The sequence below is a fragment of the Leopardus geoffroyi genome, chromosome B3, assembly GCF_018350155.1.
Source record: "Leopardus geoffroyi isolate Oge1 chromosome B3, O.geoffroyi_Oge1_pat1.0, whole genome shotgun sequence".
Taxonomy (NCBI): domain Eukaryota; kingdom Metazoa; phylum Chordata; class Mammalia; order Carnivora; family Felidae; genus Leopardus; species Leopardus geoffroyi.
The window spans coordinates 59,049,226-59,065,272 of NC_059337.1; the positions used below are offsets into that span (position 1 = coordinate 59,049,226).

The 16,047-nt window shown below is 38.2% G+C and overlaps 1 protein-coding gene across 2 annotated transcripts in view; it reads left to right on the top strand.

Annotated features, from left to right (window-relative positions):
- The window catches only part of SPG11 (SPG11 vesicle trafficking associated, spatacsin), an 86,702-nt gene that overhangs the window by 36,362 nt on the left and 34,293 nt on the right, over positions 1–16,047 (top strand). For both annotated transcript variants that reach the window (XM_045449891.1, XM_045449892.1), the window contains 7 exons: positions 84–259; positions 1,160–1,373; positions 6,309–6,512; positions 7,814–7,920; positions 9,352–9,497; positions 11,094–11,255; positions 13,450–13,516. In XM_045449891.1, coding sequence (XP_045305847.1) covers positions 84–259; positions 1,160–1,373; positions 6,309–6,512; positions 7,814–7,920; positions 9,352–9,497; positions 11,094–11,255; positions 13,450–13,516 — 1,076 coding nt within the window. The remainder of the gene's footprint in view (positions 1–83; positions 260–1,159; positions 1,374–6,308; positions 6,513–7,813; positions 7,921–9,351; positions 9,498–11,093; positions 11,256–13,449; positions 13,517–16,047) is intronic.

A 16,047-nucleotide genomic window follows, 5' to 3' on the forward strand; every position in this document is an offset into this window, starting at 1 on the left:
TGAATTATGTGTTTCCTAAAAGAGTTAAAGTTCATGAGCAGATTTTCCCTCCAAAATTAAAAAAATTTATACCACTGTTTCAGGTATAGGATGAAGGAACAGGATTTTTTCAAGCACAAATCTGTTTTGGACTCACTCCTGAAACATGATCCTAAAGATAAATTTAACAAACAGGACCACAGAGTTGTGTTAAATTGGGCTCAGTGGTGGAATCAACTAACACAAGAATCCATCCTTCTCCCCAGGATAAGTCCAGAAGGCAAGTATGAAAGAACCTAAAATTTAAACATATTGTATGAGAATTAAATTAGGCATTTGAATATTTTGGTGAGTCTCCATTTTGGAATTCCTTTTAGAGGAAGAATACTCAGTTACTTTAAAATGCAAGTCATTGCATGAAGACCTCTTATCTCAAGGTTTTTATTTTAATTTTTAGAGAGTGTGTGCATGAGCTGGGGAGGGGCAGAGGGGAGAGAGGGGGAGAGAGAGAGAATGAGAATGAGAATCTTAGGCAGGCTCCATGCTCAGCAAGGAGCCCGACATGGGGCTCGATCCCACGACTCTGGGATATCTCAAGGTTTTTGTAAGAGATTTATAATGTGACAGTGAAAGAGAAAAGCCATATGGTTTAGTGAATTGAAATTTCAAGGCTAAGAATTCTCTAGCCAGCCTCAAAGTGACATCTGTGTTTTTCCAATAGTCTTTGAGTTTCTTCTTGTGTAAACTAAGGATCTGTATCACATGAGGGCTCTGGGGAACAAGTAATAGTAGTTATGTATAGAATGTTAAATTCATGTTAACTATTACAGCCAAAGTTACTTTGTTTATTTAATTTGAGAGAGAGAGAGAGAGAGAGAGAGCGCGAGCGAGCATGAGCCAGGGAGAGGCAGAGAGAGAGGGAAAGGAAGAAAGAATCCCAAGCAGGCTCTGTGCTGTTAGTGCAGAGCCCAACATAGGACTTGATCCCATGAACCATGAGATCATGCCCTGAGCCGAAATCAGAAGTCGGGCACTTAACTGACTGAGCCACCCATGTGCCTCCAGTTTTTATTTATATTAAGAAAAGGGAAGAAGAATCTATTAAGTTAATTATTGTTGAGTTTTGTGTCAATAATCATAATTCATTGCTGTTTTAAAATGTATTTTATTCTTAATGCAGAGTACAAATCATATTCTCCCGAAGCCCTCTGGAGATACCTCACAGCTCGCCATGATTGGTCAAGCATTATCTTGTGGATTGGAGAATTTCAGACCCAGAACAGTTGTGCTTCACTTCAGCAGAACAGATGGCCCCTTCTGACTGTTGATGTTATTGATCAGAACACTTACTGCAACAACTACATGAGGAATGAAATTTTAGATAAGCTGGCCAGGTATTGTAACTGGAGATGAATACAAGGAAGGGCAATAAAAAACTAATGGTGTAAATTTTGCTCTGAAATGCCATAAATCCAATGCAATGTTGTTTCATAGTATTTTAAAATTATAAAGTGTTACCATATATTGAGGTTTTAAAATCACATGCATTTTGGAGTGCCTGGGTGGCTCAGTTGAGTGTCTAACTCTTGATTTTGGCTCAGGTCATGATCTATCTAATGGTTTGTGAGATATTGAGCCCCATGTCAGGCTCCACGCTGTCAGTGCAGAGCCTGTTTGGAATTCTCTCTCTCTCCCTCTTCCTCTCCCCTGCTCATGCTCGCTCGCTCTCTCTCTCTCTCAAAATAAATAATTTTTAAAAAAATATTTAAGATCACATGCATTTAACACCATGTGTTAGTGAATAGGTTCTCACACTGTAGCTGACATGGTCAGCTGTCATTGGAGCTACAAGGACCAAGTGGCAAGAGCTGAGAAGAGGATGCCTTAGTGTCATGTATTGTCTCCCACTCTTCTCATTACTGTCACTGCACCTGTGTGCTGCCTGTGGATTTTAACTAAAGAGGACTGTTCAGTTAAGAAATTAGTGAGGGGGAGGGTTGCACCCGATTGTGGCTCAGGTCATGATCTCACAGTTGGTGAATTCCAGCCCTGCATCGGGCTCTGTGTGAACAGGTCAGAGCCTGAAGCCTGCTTTGGATTCTGTGTCTCCCTCTTTCTCTGCCTCTACCTCGTTTGCGTTCTGTCTCTCTCTCTCTCTCTCTCTCTCAAAAATAAACAAACATTAAGAAAATAAGTTTAAAAATTTTAAAAAAAATCAGTGAGGGGATGCCTGGGTGGCTTAGTTAAGTGTCCAACTCTTCATTTCAATTGAGGTTATGATCTCGTGGTTCGTGAGTTCAAGCCCTGCATCAGTCTCTGTGCTGATGGTGCAGAGCCTGTTTGGGATATTCTCTCTCTCTCTCTCTCTCTCTCTCTCTCTCTCTCTCTATCTCTATCTCTCTCTCTCTGCCCTGCACTCTCTCTGTCTCTCTCTCTCAAAATAAATAAACTTAAAAAAAGAAAAAAATTAGTGAAGGGTAAGTAGCTCTTGAAGTGATGTGGAGACTTGAAATTTTTAATTAATTGCTAAAAACAATTCTGTTAGATTGAACCATGTGAACTTGCCATTTGTGTGGGTCAAAAATGGTTGAATATCAACAATTTCACAGGCTAAACCTATCTTCCTAAGGCTATAAAAATAATATAATGAGACAATAACATATATATTAATTTTTAAGTTTCTGAAGCTTATTCCCCATGTATTTATTTTATTTTATATTTATACTTTTAGGGAAGTGTAGCTGTATTGTCCTAATCAATTTGAAGATGTGGAGGGTGAAATCTAGAGAAGTTAGGAGCTTTGCCCAAGCCAGTTACTTACAGACTTCAATTCTTTTACCTCTGACTTTGTATTTGCTGTTCCTTCTATTGCACTAAATCCTTTCCTTATTTACTAAAAGTAAAATTGCATATAACTTGCATGGTTGTCAAATATTTGGCTTAATATTTATTTATTTAAAAAGCTAGTATGTGTGTGATTCAACAGAAATATGACATTAGTGAATTAGGTCTACAGTAAGAGATTAAAAGGAAAAACTCATACCACCCTGTTAGATACAGAAGAGCATTTGATAAAATTCAGCATCTATTTATCATAAAAGCTACATATTAGCAAACTAAGAGTGGATGCAAATTTCCTTAATGTGAAAGGGGTATCTAAAGAAATCTTGTAGCTAACGTTATGCTTGATGGTGAAACACCACAAACGTTCTATTTAGATTTGGAGCAAGACAAGCCTGTTGTCGATTCTTCCCAAGTTGATCTTTAGATATAATGCAATCTCAATAAAAATCCCAGCAGGTTTTCTTGTGGATTTTAACAAGCTGATTATAAATATTTATATGAAAATGCAGAGGGTCAAGAATAGCCCTGAAAAAGAACTTGTCCTCCCAGGTATAAAAGTTTATTCTAAAGCTCTAGCAACCAAGACAGTGAGAGTATTGGTTCAAGGATAGACAAATAGACCTGAGAACAGAATAATGAGCATAGAAACAAACTTCTACATGCATGCTCACTTTATATATGACAGAAGTGGCACTGAATAGCGGGCAAAGAACAGTTTTTTGACAAATGGGAGCTGGGGTAAGAAGATAGCTGTGGGGGGGGGGGTTGGATTTAAACTGGACTTTTATTTTTAATTGGACTTTCTGCCTTCTCTCATGCATACAGTCAATTCCAAGTAGATTTCAAAACCCAAATGATAAATGTAAAACTATAAAACTTTTAGAAGATATGGAAGAATATTTTCATGACCTTGGGAGTAGGGTATGCTTTCTAAACAGCCTAAGGGGTCAAGGAGAATGGTTACTGAGACCTAGAGAGCTGCCTGGCAAGAGTTGTGTCCCTTAGTGGAGAGTGTCAGGCAACCTGCAGTCACCCAGCACAGAAAGAGCCAAGGTATCCTCATCTTCTCTTCTTTCTGACTCTTCTCTTCCTATGGGGGTCTTCCATAGGCAAAACAAAACGGAAGCCTGAGGGTACTAGAGTCTTCTGTGAAGGTGAGCCTCCAGGGATAGGAGAAGAGTAGAGCTTGGATCTGGAGGGGAAGATAACAGCATACATAGGCATTTCACAAAAGAGGAAACACAAATGGCCAATAAACATACAAAAAGATGGTCTTCCTCATTTGTAGTCATGGAAATATAAAATTATTTTACCAAAAATCTAGGAGTGCTGCACTGACCATCAAAGGTAGAGAGTAGATAAATAAAATGTAGTTACAATCCTACAGTGGAGTACTATATAACAATGAAAACAAACTGAGGGTATTATGCTATGTGAAATTAGTCATAGAAAGACAAAAATCATATGACTTCACTCATATGAGGACTTTAAGAGACAAAACAGATGAACATAAGGGAAGGGAAACAAAAATAATATAAAAACAGGGGGATAAAACAGAAGAGACTCTTAAATATGGAGAATAAACAGAGGGTTACTGGAGGGGGTGTGGGAGGGGGGATGGGCTAAATGGGTAAGGGGCACTAAGGAATCCACTCCTGAAATCATTGTTGCACTATATGCTAACTAATTTGGATGTAAATTTTAAAAAATAAAATTAAAAAAAAATAATGAAAACAAACTGTACTCACAGGTATTAACATGGGTAAATCACACAATGTTCAATAAAAGAAATGAGACTAAGAATAATATATCCAGATAGTACCATTTATGCATAAAGTTTAAAATAGGCAAATCCAAGAGTGCCCGGATGGCTCAGTCAGTTAAGCGTCCAACTTCAGCTCAGGTCTCATGGTCTGTGAGTTCAAGCCCCGCATCGGGCTCTGTGCTGACAGCTGGGAGCCTGGAGCCTGCTTCAGATTCTGTGTCTCCCTCTCTCTTTGCCCCTTGCCTGCTTGCACTCTGTCTCTCTCTCTCTCAAAAATAGATAAACTTCAAAAAAAATTTTTTTTTAAGTTGGGAATGGGCAGGGGGGCACCTGGATGACTCAGTCAGTTGAGCATCCAACTTCAGCTCAGGTCATGATCTCATGGTTCATGAGTTTGAGCCAGCATCAGGCTCTAGGTGGACAGCTCAGAGCCTAGAGCCTACTTCCAGATTCTCTATCTCCCTCTTTCTCTGCCCTCCCCTACCTGCACTCTGTCTCTGTCTCTGTCTCTCTCTCAAAAATAAACATTACAAAAATTTTTTTTAAAATAATTATTACAAAGTTAGGATAGTGGTTACCTCTGGGGGTAACAAAGGACATGCATGGGGGAAGAATACACCAAGGTATAATATTCTATTATTTGGGTGATGGTTACATAGTGTTTCTGTACATGCCACATTATATATTTCCTATTGTTCTCTGTATAGTATATAAATTTAACAGTAAATTTGTAAAAAGTAATATTTAAATGCAAATTTCTATTCTTGTTTAGTTGTTGGTCTATTTAAATTATTCTGCTTTAGCTTCTAAATGGTTTTGTTTGGGAATTTTGGAAATTCCCAGTGCTTAAAACATCTAATTTCAAGAGCTAACCACTGTTGCCATAGTGGATTCTGCAATTCTAGTTAAAATCATAAGAAAATGGAGATAGCGGGGCGCCTGGGTGGCTCAGTCGGTTAAGCAGCCGACTTCGGCTCAGGTCACGATCTCGCGGTCCGTGAGTTCGAGCACCGCATCAGGCTCTGTGCTGACAGCTCAGAGCCTGGAGCCTGTTTCAGGTTCTGTGTCTCCCTCTCTCTGACCCTCCCCCGTTCATGCTCTCTCTCTCTCTGTCTCAAAAATAAATAAACGTTAAAAAAAAATTAAAAAGAAAATGGAGATAGCTTAGATTAGGTTTTTGAAATAATGAAGATAACTTTAGACTGTCATTTAAATACTAAGATGGTGCACCAGTCTTCATCAGAAACTAGCAAAATATATATGTGTCAGAACAGATTTATAGAGTGAGACTGTAGCAGGATTCTCAGACAGATAGTCGTGACGCTGAGGCTTTTTTTTTTCCAGGAAGTAACTTTATTCCTGCCAGCATTGCTCAGTTGGGTTCGTACCTGGAGAACTGAGCCCTGAACGCCACGTGGTGTAGTTTTCTATATACTTTTTACTTCTTTGTCTCCTGTATATGGTAACACACAAACATGTAGTCTGGTTAAGTCGTCTCCTGTTACAAGGTTGTGAGGGATGTTGTCACATACACATATAGCCAGGTTGCTTTGAGGTTTGTTTTTTCTTACATTAGGGAGGGGACCCTACCACAAGACTTGGCAGTCTTAATTTGTAAATCCTTATTTTTAAGTAGCTGAGACTTCCACAATGGAAGTGGTTTGGTCTGCCCTGAGTCTAGCAACTTGGTAACTTGCCACCTCTGAAACCTGCCCAACAGGAGTGGGATTTTTCTTCAGTCTGAACTAGAAGACTTTGAACTCTTCCTCCTAAGACTGAACCGCATTGGAGGTGTGATGCAAGATACTCTCCCTGTTCAAAACTACAGGTCCAAAGAAGGTTGGGATTTCCATTCTCACTTCATTCTCTATTGTTTGGAACACAGTCTACAGTATCTTCTCTATGTCTATCTTGACCGTTACAAGTGAGTATTGAGAATTGATTTGTCCTTGAGCAGCACAAATCAATTTCCTCTTTCCATACTACTGCTGAATGTGACTTTTAGGAAAATATTAAACACCCCCTTGAGGAATACTGATCTTTTTGAAATAGTGCCCCTTCACTCCAATACTTGGTACCTTAGTTCAGTGCTGCATTCAGCTAACTGCTTATCATGTGTTTTTTGGTGATGTTAATCCTGTAACATGTCTGTTAACCTATAAGATAACTACAAAGAATAAAATGAAAGAAATGCCTTAAAAGTTTAAAAGAGAGGAAGATTCTGAAAGTTAACTTGGAGTTACTTGATACCTTCATTACCAGGCAAATGAATGCTAAACAATTCTGTAAGATTAACAGAAGGTTATGAGTTCATAGCCTCTGCAAGGTATGTTAGGTATACTCTTAAATTGACATTTAGATAGATAGATATACATCTATGTGTACTGCCCAAGATCACTCTGGCTGCTCTGAATTGCTGTTGGGTCAGTGCTAACAAGACTATGTCTCTAATATAGGAGTACTTACAGTGTTCCTGGCACTAGACTAAGTACTTTACATGCATTATCTCATCTAATTTTCACAAAAGGCCTATCGGGTGGTTATTCCAATCTCCATTACACAGATGAGGAAACTGAAGCATTGAGAGAGGCCAAGTGCCTTACTTACAGCACATGGCTCTCATAAATGGCACAGCCAGATTTAATTCTACTTAGATTTGATTCCAGAGTCCACCCTTAGGTGCTAATGAGAACCTTTTTATTTTATTTTGTGTATTAAAGACTAAGAATTCAAATAGATGGTGTTTTTCTGGTTCGTATCATTGAAGCTTATTTAGACACAGAAATGTTTTCCCCAAAGCTGCTGGTAAGAGAAGATTTAGAAGTCATATATTCAAAGGATCTATCCTGAGACTTAATTCCTCGGTCCTAGCTTCTCTGTAGTTGTGGAAGTTTTTAAAAGCCTCTGAAGTTTGAAAATGCTGACAAGTTTTTGTTGTTTAAAATAATAAAATATGACAGGACAAGGTATCTGTTAATCCTACAGAGTTGGTAAAATTTCATCATGGAAGTAAACACATTATAAATAAAATTATCTGTCTCTAAATTTTTCTCTATTTCTAGACCATAAGTAATAAGTAAAACACAACACAAGATTGGAGTATATTATATTTACTTTTAATTCTGAAATTCCTTTTTAAATGCTAGTTATCATCTGGAGCAAACACGATTGTAACCGTCTTATCCTGTGTGCTAACCAGAGTTTGTTCCTTTGTTTTATATACAGACTTAATCCTTCAAATTGTCCCTTTTTGGAAAAAAGTGAATTATATGAAGCTCACCCTTGGTTTGAATTTTTAGTTCAGTGTCGACAAGTTTCCAGTAATTTAACAGGTATGGGTGTACTGTATTAAATACAAAAATGTCAGGGTGCCTGGGTGGGTCAGTCGGTCGAGCATCCAACTTTGGTTCAGGTCATGATCTCGTGGTTCATAAGTTCAAGCCCCTCTTTGGGCTCTGTGCTGACAGCTCAGAGCCTGGACCCCGCTTTGGATTCCATGTCCCCTTCTCTCTTTGCCCTTTCCTTGCTCATGCTCTGTCTCTTAACAAAAAAAAAAAAAAAAAGTCTGGCTAAATGGTCTGTTAAATGGCACGTAATTTGTGTTCTCTAAATAACATCTGACTATAACCTAGGTTCAAGCTTTGTTTAAAAAGCAGAAGACCAAAAATGTTGCCCTCTTGCCAGCCAAGAAAAGCCAGACAGCATGTGTGCTAGTGTTCCCTTCCCCCTCAGCCTCAGGCTTGTTCTTTCTGGATATGTCTCATCTTACCAGTTTATCACAGGGTGAATTCCTGCTCTCTGGTAATGACACCCTTTTTCTATGAAAAAGTGGTCTGTCTTCCAGGTGTCTGCCCTGAATTTTTCAGTAAGTAACTCCAGATGGAATTAAAAAAAAAACAAACCACAGTATGTCTGGATTGTTCTGTCTTATGTAGTGGAGCTGCTGAAGGAGAGCTTTGCTCTGGTTATAATCAGAAAAGCCCTGTAACCCCCGCCCCCCTTGAGGGTTTAGCTGGTATTATTCCAGAGACTCCACTTGGGAAAGGGGACAGGCAAAGCCTCTAACACAGGCAAGGAATGTCAACAGCCAATCTTTCACTTTTATGTAATTCTGGGTTTTTTTCCAATATAAAGAATTTTTTCATAATGTGGGTTGCGGTTTTTGTTTTGTTTTGTTTGTTTTTGATGTTGATAATATGTTTATTGTAAAGAAAAATTGGACGCCACAGACAACTATCAAAAGGTAAAACTCTGCAGGTAGATAGCCTAGGTAGATAATCATCCACAGGCAACTCTTGATCTGTCTTCATGTATTTTATTCTGGTTATTTTCTCTATCCTTTTTTTTTTTTTTTAGCCTACATTCATCCACCAAATGTTTATTAAGCTCCCACATCGTGACAGTCTATCTGTGAGAGTCAGTATTTCAGGCATTGATTTGTATGAGCTCTTTGCTGAAGACATTAATTTTAGGTTATCATTTGTTGTTAATTTGTTGTTAAAATTCCACGCCCCCCCCCCCGCCAGTTCATTACTGCCTTTTAGTTTTCTTCTGTTTATCTCAGTTGTTTGAACAGTTGTTTGTCTCAGTTGTTTAAATAGAAATTTATTTTTATTTGGACAAATCTCTCGTTTTCCCTTTTGATGTTTTCTTATTGCTTTTAAACTTAGAAAGTCCTTCATACTGTGGATAGTGAAAATTTTCTTCTCAGAATTATATAACTCTTTCTCTTAAGGAAAAAAACCTACTCTTTTGTTTTCCAGATCCCAAATTGATCTTCCAAGCTAGCCTTGCAAATGCTCAGATACTGATTCCCAGCAACCAGGCCAGTGTAAGCAGTATGCTGTTGGAAGGACATACTCTCCTGGCCCTTGCTACTACAATGTATGCCCCTGGGGGTGTCAGCCAGGTACGGATAGCACTTTTACCTGTTATTGCAAAATAGGACTGATTTTAAATTTAGCAGAAATATCTATGGATTTTCTAGACCTCCTGTGATATTCAGGTATAACTACTTATAAGTATCTCATTATATTAAAGAGCATAAAACAAAGGATGAAGTTTTATATTTTATATTATATCCTCTTAAGTTGAAAGGGAACTAATATGTGGTGTAGAGATTTTTTTAAATTCTTTCTTTCTTTCTTTCTTTCTTTCTTTCTTTCTTTCTTTCTTTCTTTCTTTCTTTTTCTTTCTCTATGGATTTCAGAAGCCTTGTATTAGGGTTCTCCAGAGAAACAGAATCAATTGTGTGTGTGTGTGTGTATATCTGGTATTTATTTATTTTTTTAAGTTTATTTATTTTTTTGAGAGAGAGCACAGGCAAGGGAGGAGCAGAGAGAAGGAGAGACAGAAGCAGGCTCCGCACCACCAGTGCCCTAGGAGGGGCTCCAACTCATGAACTGTGAGATCATGACCTGAGCCGAGATCAAGAGTCAGACTCTAAACTGACTGACCCACCTAGGTGCCCCTACCTTTGTTTTTTAAACTCCAGGTTTGTTTTAAGGATAGCGCGTCAGTTTCTGATTGCTCCTGGGAGTAACTGTATTTTAGATGTGTGGCTTAGGAATTACTGTCTACTATTTGTACTCTTAGGCAAAAAGGAAATCATAATTTTTAGCTATCCATATAAACTCTTAAGGGACCCAGTGGAAATTTGCCCATCTCTGCTTCTTTGTAAGTATAGTATGCCTGGTTAGAGGGAACTGAATTAAGGATGCTGTTTAACATCTAATCCTTAAAAGCTTCTTACTGATGCTAATTTAATATAATACTACATCCTCCAGATTATTGCAATGTATTTTAATTCATATGGTTATCTATTCATCTGTTTATAATCACCTGTCAAAAAATAGTCATAGAATAACTTGAGCACTGAGGGAGAAAAACCTAGGTAGGAGTCATCTAGTCAAGTGGTTTTCTTTTTCCTTTAAAAATATTTATTATTTACTCTTTAAATATTTTAAGGGGTGCCAGGGTGGCTCAGCTGGTTGAGCATCTGACTCTTGATTTCATTTCAGGTCATGATCCCAGGGTCATAGGATTGAGCCTCATGTCAGGCTCCATGCTGAGTGTGGAGCCTGCTTAAGATGGTCTCTCTCTCGCTCCCTTTTCCTCTGCTCCTCTCCCCTGCTCACACATGTGCTCTCTAAATAAATTAAATAAATAAAATTTTAAAAAATAAAAAATACTCTAAACATTTTAGTAGCAGAGCCTTTTTTCAAACAGTTTTTTCACATATAGTTTGAAAACCACTGATCTAGTTGAACTTCCTAATCTTATAGATGAGGAAACTGAGGCCTGATGTTGAATGTCTGGCCCAGGGTCACCAGCTAGTTTTTCCTAGAACCAGAATGAGAACTCTTGGCTTCTAACTCCTTGACCATTGGTTTTTTCACTTCCATGTATTTTTTCAAGCTAACCTTGTTTCATTCTTGTGGAAAAAAAAACTTAAATTTGGGAAAGAGAAAACCCTTACTCTGTACCATGTGATCTTTTTATTTAGGTTGTTCAGAATGATGAAAATGAGACCTGTTTGAAGAAAGTAGATCCCCAGTTACTGAAGATGGCATTAACTCCTTATCCCAAGCTAAAAACTGCTCTATTCCCACAGTATACTGCCTCTAATGTCCTGCCACCTGATATTACACTTTACCACCTTATGCAGGTACAGTATTTAGGTGGATAGTATTGAGGGGTATCAGTCAAGGTTCAGCCAGGAAAACAGAAACCTACTCTGGGTCTTTCAATGTTTATTACTTCTTTTTGAGAGAAACAGAGTGCAAGCAGGGGAGGGGCAGAGAGACAGGGAGACACAGAATAAAGCAGGCTCCAGGCTCTGAGCTGTCAGCACAGATCCCATGTGGGGCCCATCTTCCTCAACCGCAAAATCGTGACCTGAGCCGAAGTCAGACACTTAACCGACTGAGCCACCTAGCTGCCCCTACCCTGGGTCTTTCAAATAGGAAGTTACACAGTAACAGCAGAAAGGAGAATCCAAACATGCCCTGGTGAGACAACCCAAAAACTGATGAAGAAGGAAGCCGTCAACACTCCTAAGGCCGCAAGAACAGTGCAAGAAAGTGGTGTTATCAGAACCCAGAAGCTGGAGCTGTCTCTGGGAGCTAATCTGACAACCTGGCTGTCTAATGAGAGCTGGAAACAGAAGGTGGAGGTGGAACCTTGGAGGAGATACCCCAGAAAACAAAGAAGGAAAAAAATACCCGGTTTCTCCCCTCTTCCCACCTTTAGTATCCATGTTGTTCTCTGGGCTAACCCTACTGGTAGCCAAAGGGCAAATGAGCTTGGGCAATGCAGTTCTCTGTAGGGGAAAGGTGGAAATGGATCTGAGAGCAGATAGTTGGCCAGCATACTTGTCTGCTGCTTTCATCGAAAGCATTCTACACAGATAACTTGTGGCTCTCTCTTCTCAGTGAATTGAGTTATTTGTTTATTTAAATCAGTGCTTCTTAACCATTCTCAGGACAAAACCTCTTTAAGAATGTGAGTCCTCTACCCAGAAAAACTGCACATATATGTATAAGTTTGCATATATTTTCGAGGAATTCATATACCCTGAAACCTATTCAGGGATCTTCTGTTACGGACACATTCTTTTGTTCATTTCTCATTTCAGAGGGCTTTTGCTTTTTTTCTTTAGGTGTGCATATTTCCCATTAGGGTCTTTAATTCAACATAAACGCTATAATCTATAAAGGTACAAAATTTCTCCAGTGTCAACAGTCCTTAATTTATAGAGTAGTCCTGCTCAGAATGCTCACTCCCCATGTGGGTGCCACTCCATGAACTGCTTGTTGCTGGGATGTGATGAGATTAGGATCTTGAACTATTATATAAATCTATGTTACTAAGTACACGGTTCAGTTCAGCAGGCTTTTGTTGTGTTTTTTTGTTTTGTTGTTGTTTGGTCTGTGTAGCAAGACACTCTTGAAGCAGGAAGCATTTAGCTGGATTTAAAGTTATTGCAAGTTTCTTATCTTATTGCAGACCAGTACCACTGGTATAAACTTTAAGTGGATTATACCAAAGCAGTTGCACTGCCTAAAGTGGATTCAGTCAGCCTAGAACATAAGTGGTTCAGGTTGTTCTTTGTTCTGTTCTCAAGTTGACTGATGCAATTTTTTAGTCGTATTACTTTATGAAAAGTAGCCCTTCCTTAACAGACCACAAATTCTTATTTAATTTTAAATCAAAACTGCTTTTTCCTTAGCCACTCACATCTTGACTTAAAAGTTTTATTTTCTCCTTTATCTTTTCTACCATCTGTTGATCATCTTTGCTAAATCTTTGGCTTAGACAAATTTCAAACAGCTATGGCTCCCAGCTTTCAAACCTTTTCTGACTGGCTTAACAACTTCCTGCCCTCTTTTTTCTTTGATGGCAGTGGTGGTTCGTTCACCACATTCCTCTAACCTTTGATCTACTTTTCCTCTTTCCTTTCTAGTCCTGCCTTAGCTTACATTGTCTTGTTTACATGGTAACATTTTCTAGCCTCTTCTCTTGCTTTTGGATTCCAAAAGTATTTCAAAAATCCATTTACATCATTACATCAAACAATGATGTTGTTTGAACCGAAAGAGAGTACACTTGGCAGATGTAGTTTGAAGTGAGGGGAGTCTGTAAAAGGAACACAGCCAGTTCTTTTTTCATTAACATAGGAAAGTGTCTCATGCATTCTTTTTTTTTTTTTTTTTTTTTTGTAAGTTGGGCTCAGAGAATTTATGTTCAGAAAGATAAGGTTGAAGAAGGGAAGCAGACTACCTGTGAAGTCTTTTCATACAGTTTTGCTTACTTATTTTAGAGTCAATTAACTTTTAATTCTGACTTCTTCCCTTTTTCAGTCATTATTGCCCTTTGATCCTAGCAGATTGTTTGGCTGGCAATCTGCCAACACACTGGCTATAGGAGGTAAGTCATTATAGGTATTTAGGGCTTTAGAAGTTAAGTATTTCAGCAGTGTTGACAGTAGAAGTTAATTTATGTAAGGCCAATGCAGTTTTTTTCTCTGCTTTTTGTTTTGTTTTGTTTTTTGAGAGAGAGCATATGTGCACGAGTGAGTGGGTGATCGGGGGAGGGACAATGGAGAGGAAGAGAGAGACTCTTAAGTAGGCACCATGCCCAGTGTGGAGCCCAGTGTAGAGCTCGATCTCATGACCCATCATGAGATCATGACCTGAGGTGAAATCAAGAGTTGGTTGCTTAACTGACGGCTGCCAGGCACCCCTTACTGCTTTCCATTTTAAAAATAAAGATGCATTCCGTTGGAAAACATTTTCTAGGAGACTGAACTGAAAACATTTCATGAGTTAAAAGTAATTGTAATACATCACTAGTGCTATTCTTGCTGAGAAATATAAGATGTATTATCCTAAAGTGTATTTGTTTTATCTGCTTAAATTTCTCCCTTTCCAAAAATCCCTGTTTGCAGTATAGTATTATAAATAAGATTAAGAGCATAGGTGTTGGCTTTAGACAAATCCTGACTCGATCTTGGGTAAGTGATGTAAGCTTTCTTCAGTTCCCTACAAAATAAGGTTAATAACAGTGCCCACCTCACGTATTACATGAGAATGACAGGAGACAAAGTATTTAAAAAGCTCTTGGAGCTCCTGGCGCATGGTAAGCACCAGAGGCATGCACATTGCTGTTCTTTTTAGACCAGAAGCACTTCTCTGATCTTTTTTTTTGGTGCCATGCTTAAACTCTACTTTTTCTTTTTTACTTTTAAATTTAGGGTTAGCCTTTAATGTCATGGTACTTGTGGTGTCTCTGCCGATATTACTCTAAAGTAGGCTTCAGATTAGCACTTTGCACATAATGTATACCCTGTAAATATTTATGGACATGCATAAAAATGAATTTTCTAATGTGTCCATTTTGTAATTTCAAATTTCAATATATTTAAATCACCTAGTGCCCAGAGCTCGTGCAGTGCCAGACCTGTAATAGATGTTCAATAAATATTTGTTGATGGCTGAATATAGTAGTGCGTATTGCATTCTCAAATGAAAATACTTTCTTAATCTCAGTGAAGTTACTACTAGAGTATAGACTGATTCCCCTGTGCTGTTCTACTGCCTCCAACTCCAACAACTTCACCAGAATCCTGACCCCCTTTTGGAGACTGAGCACCGTACTGGGTACACTTGGGGAAAAGAGAGGAAGTTAAAGGCATATTCCCTGCCTGGTGTTTGGAAATATTTGAAGAAATAAAGCATACAGTAAATGAAACAATTATAAAAACATAATGTGGATTTATGAGATTGGAGAATTGTATTTAATTAGAATGTTTACTTTTTTTTTCATATGGTCTTACCACTGAAAAGAGATGTAGAGTGACTGCGAGGTGACTTGGCTTCTGTGTCAGGCCAGAGAAAATTACCTTTTGGGTAGAATTTTTTCTTGTATACCCTCTCCATACTAGCCCTCAGCTGCTAAAAGATCACAGTCTTACTTGAATTAAAAACTGAAGTTAGCTGATTTGGTGCCAGGCAGTGCTATATACTTCACATGTATTCAGCAAATATTTAATGAGTGAATGAACAGTTTTATGTGTAATTACAAGTTAACCAAAGTCACTGTGTTCTCACAAAGAATATAGATAAGGCATGTGACAATTTTTTAATCTCAAAGGTGGTAGACTTTTAAGTAATAGCTTTGTTAGGTGACAGACACCTCTCTTCAAGTCTGTCTGTCTTTCTTTCTCTTTCTTTTAAGAACCAAGTCACAGTATAAAAAAATCCTTTTTTTTTTTTTGAGGATTATTATTTTTTTTTTTTTTTCAGAAATAGGCTTTGAACTTTGAAAATAAGAGCAGATGAAGTTTTCCAAGAACTTGTTCCTTAACAGTTCAAAATGTGATTTCAGGGATGCCTGGGTGTCTCAGTCAGTTGAGCATTCAACTCAATTTTGTCTCAGGTCATGATCTCACAGTTCATGAGCTTGAACCCCGCATCTGGCTCTGCACTGAAAGCACGGAGTCCTTGGGATTCTCTGTCTCCCTCTCTCTCCCCCCTCCCCTGCTTACACGCACAGGTGTTCTCTCTCTCTCTCTCTCAAAAATATAAATAAATGTTAAAAATATACATTTAGAAGAAAACAAAAATGTTATTTCATTTTTTTTTTTAATAGGTAGTGAGTGGCCTAAGAGGCAATTAAAGATTAGGGCTTGACAGAAGTGGTTATTTCATACTAACTTGTCACACGCAAACATCTTCTGACTTCAGATTTCTCTAGAGAGGAAAAAATGTTTTTTCTGTTATTTTCATGGGCACAGAGTAACTTTAAACTGAGCTACTCTGCTAATCTTAGAAAGATGGTATCATCATATAGCTAATAAGGTCCTCTATGAAAACATCATCAGAAACTATAGCTAGTGATAAACGGAAATTGTAGAACAGTATTAATATGAAGAAAAGGATGTTCTTAAAACTGTTTAC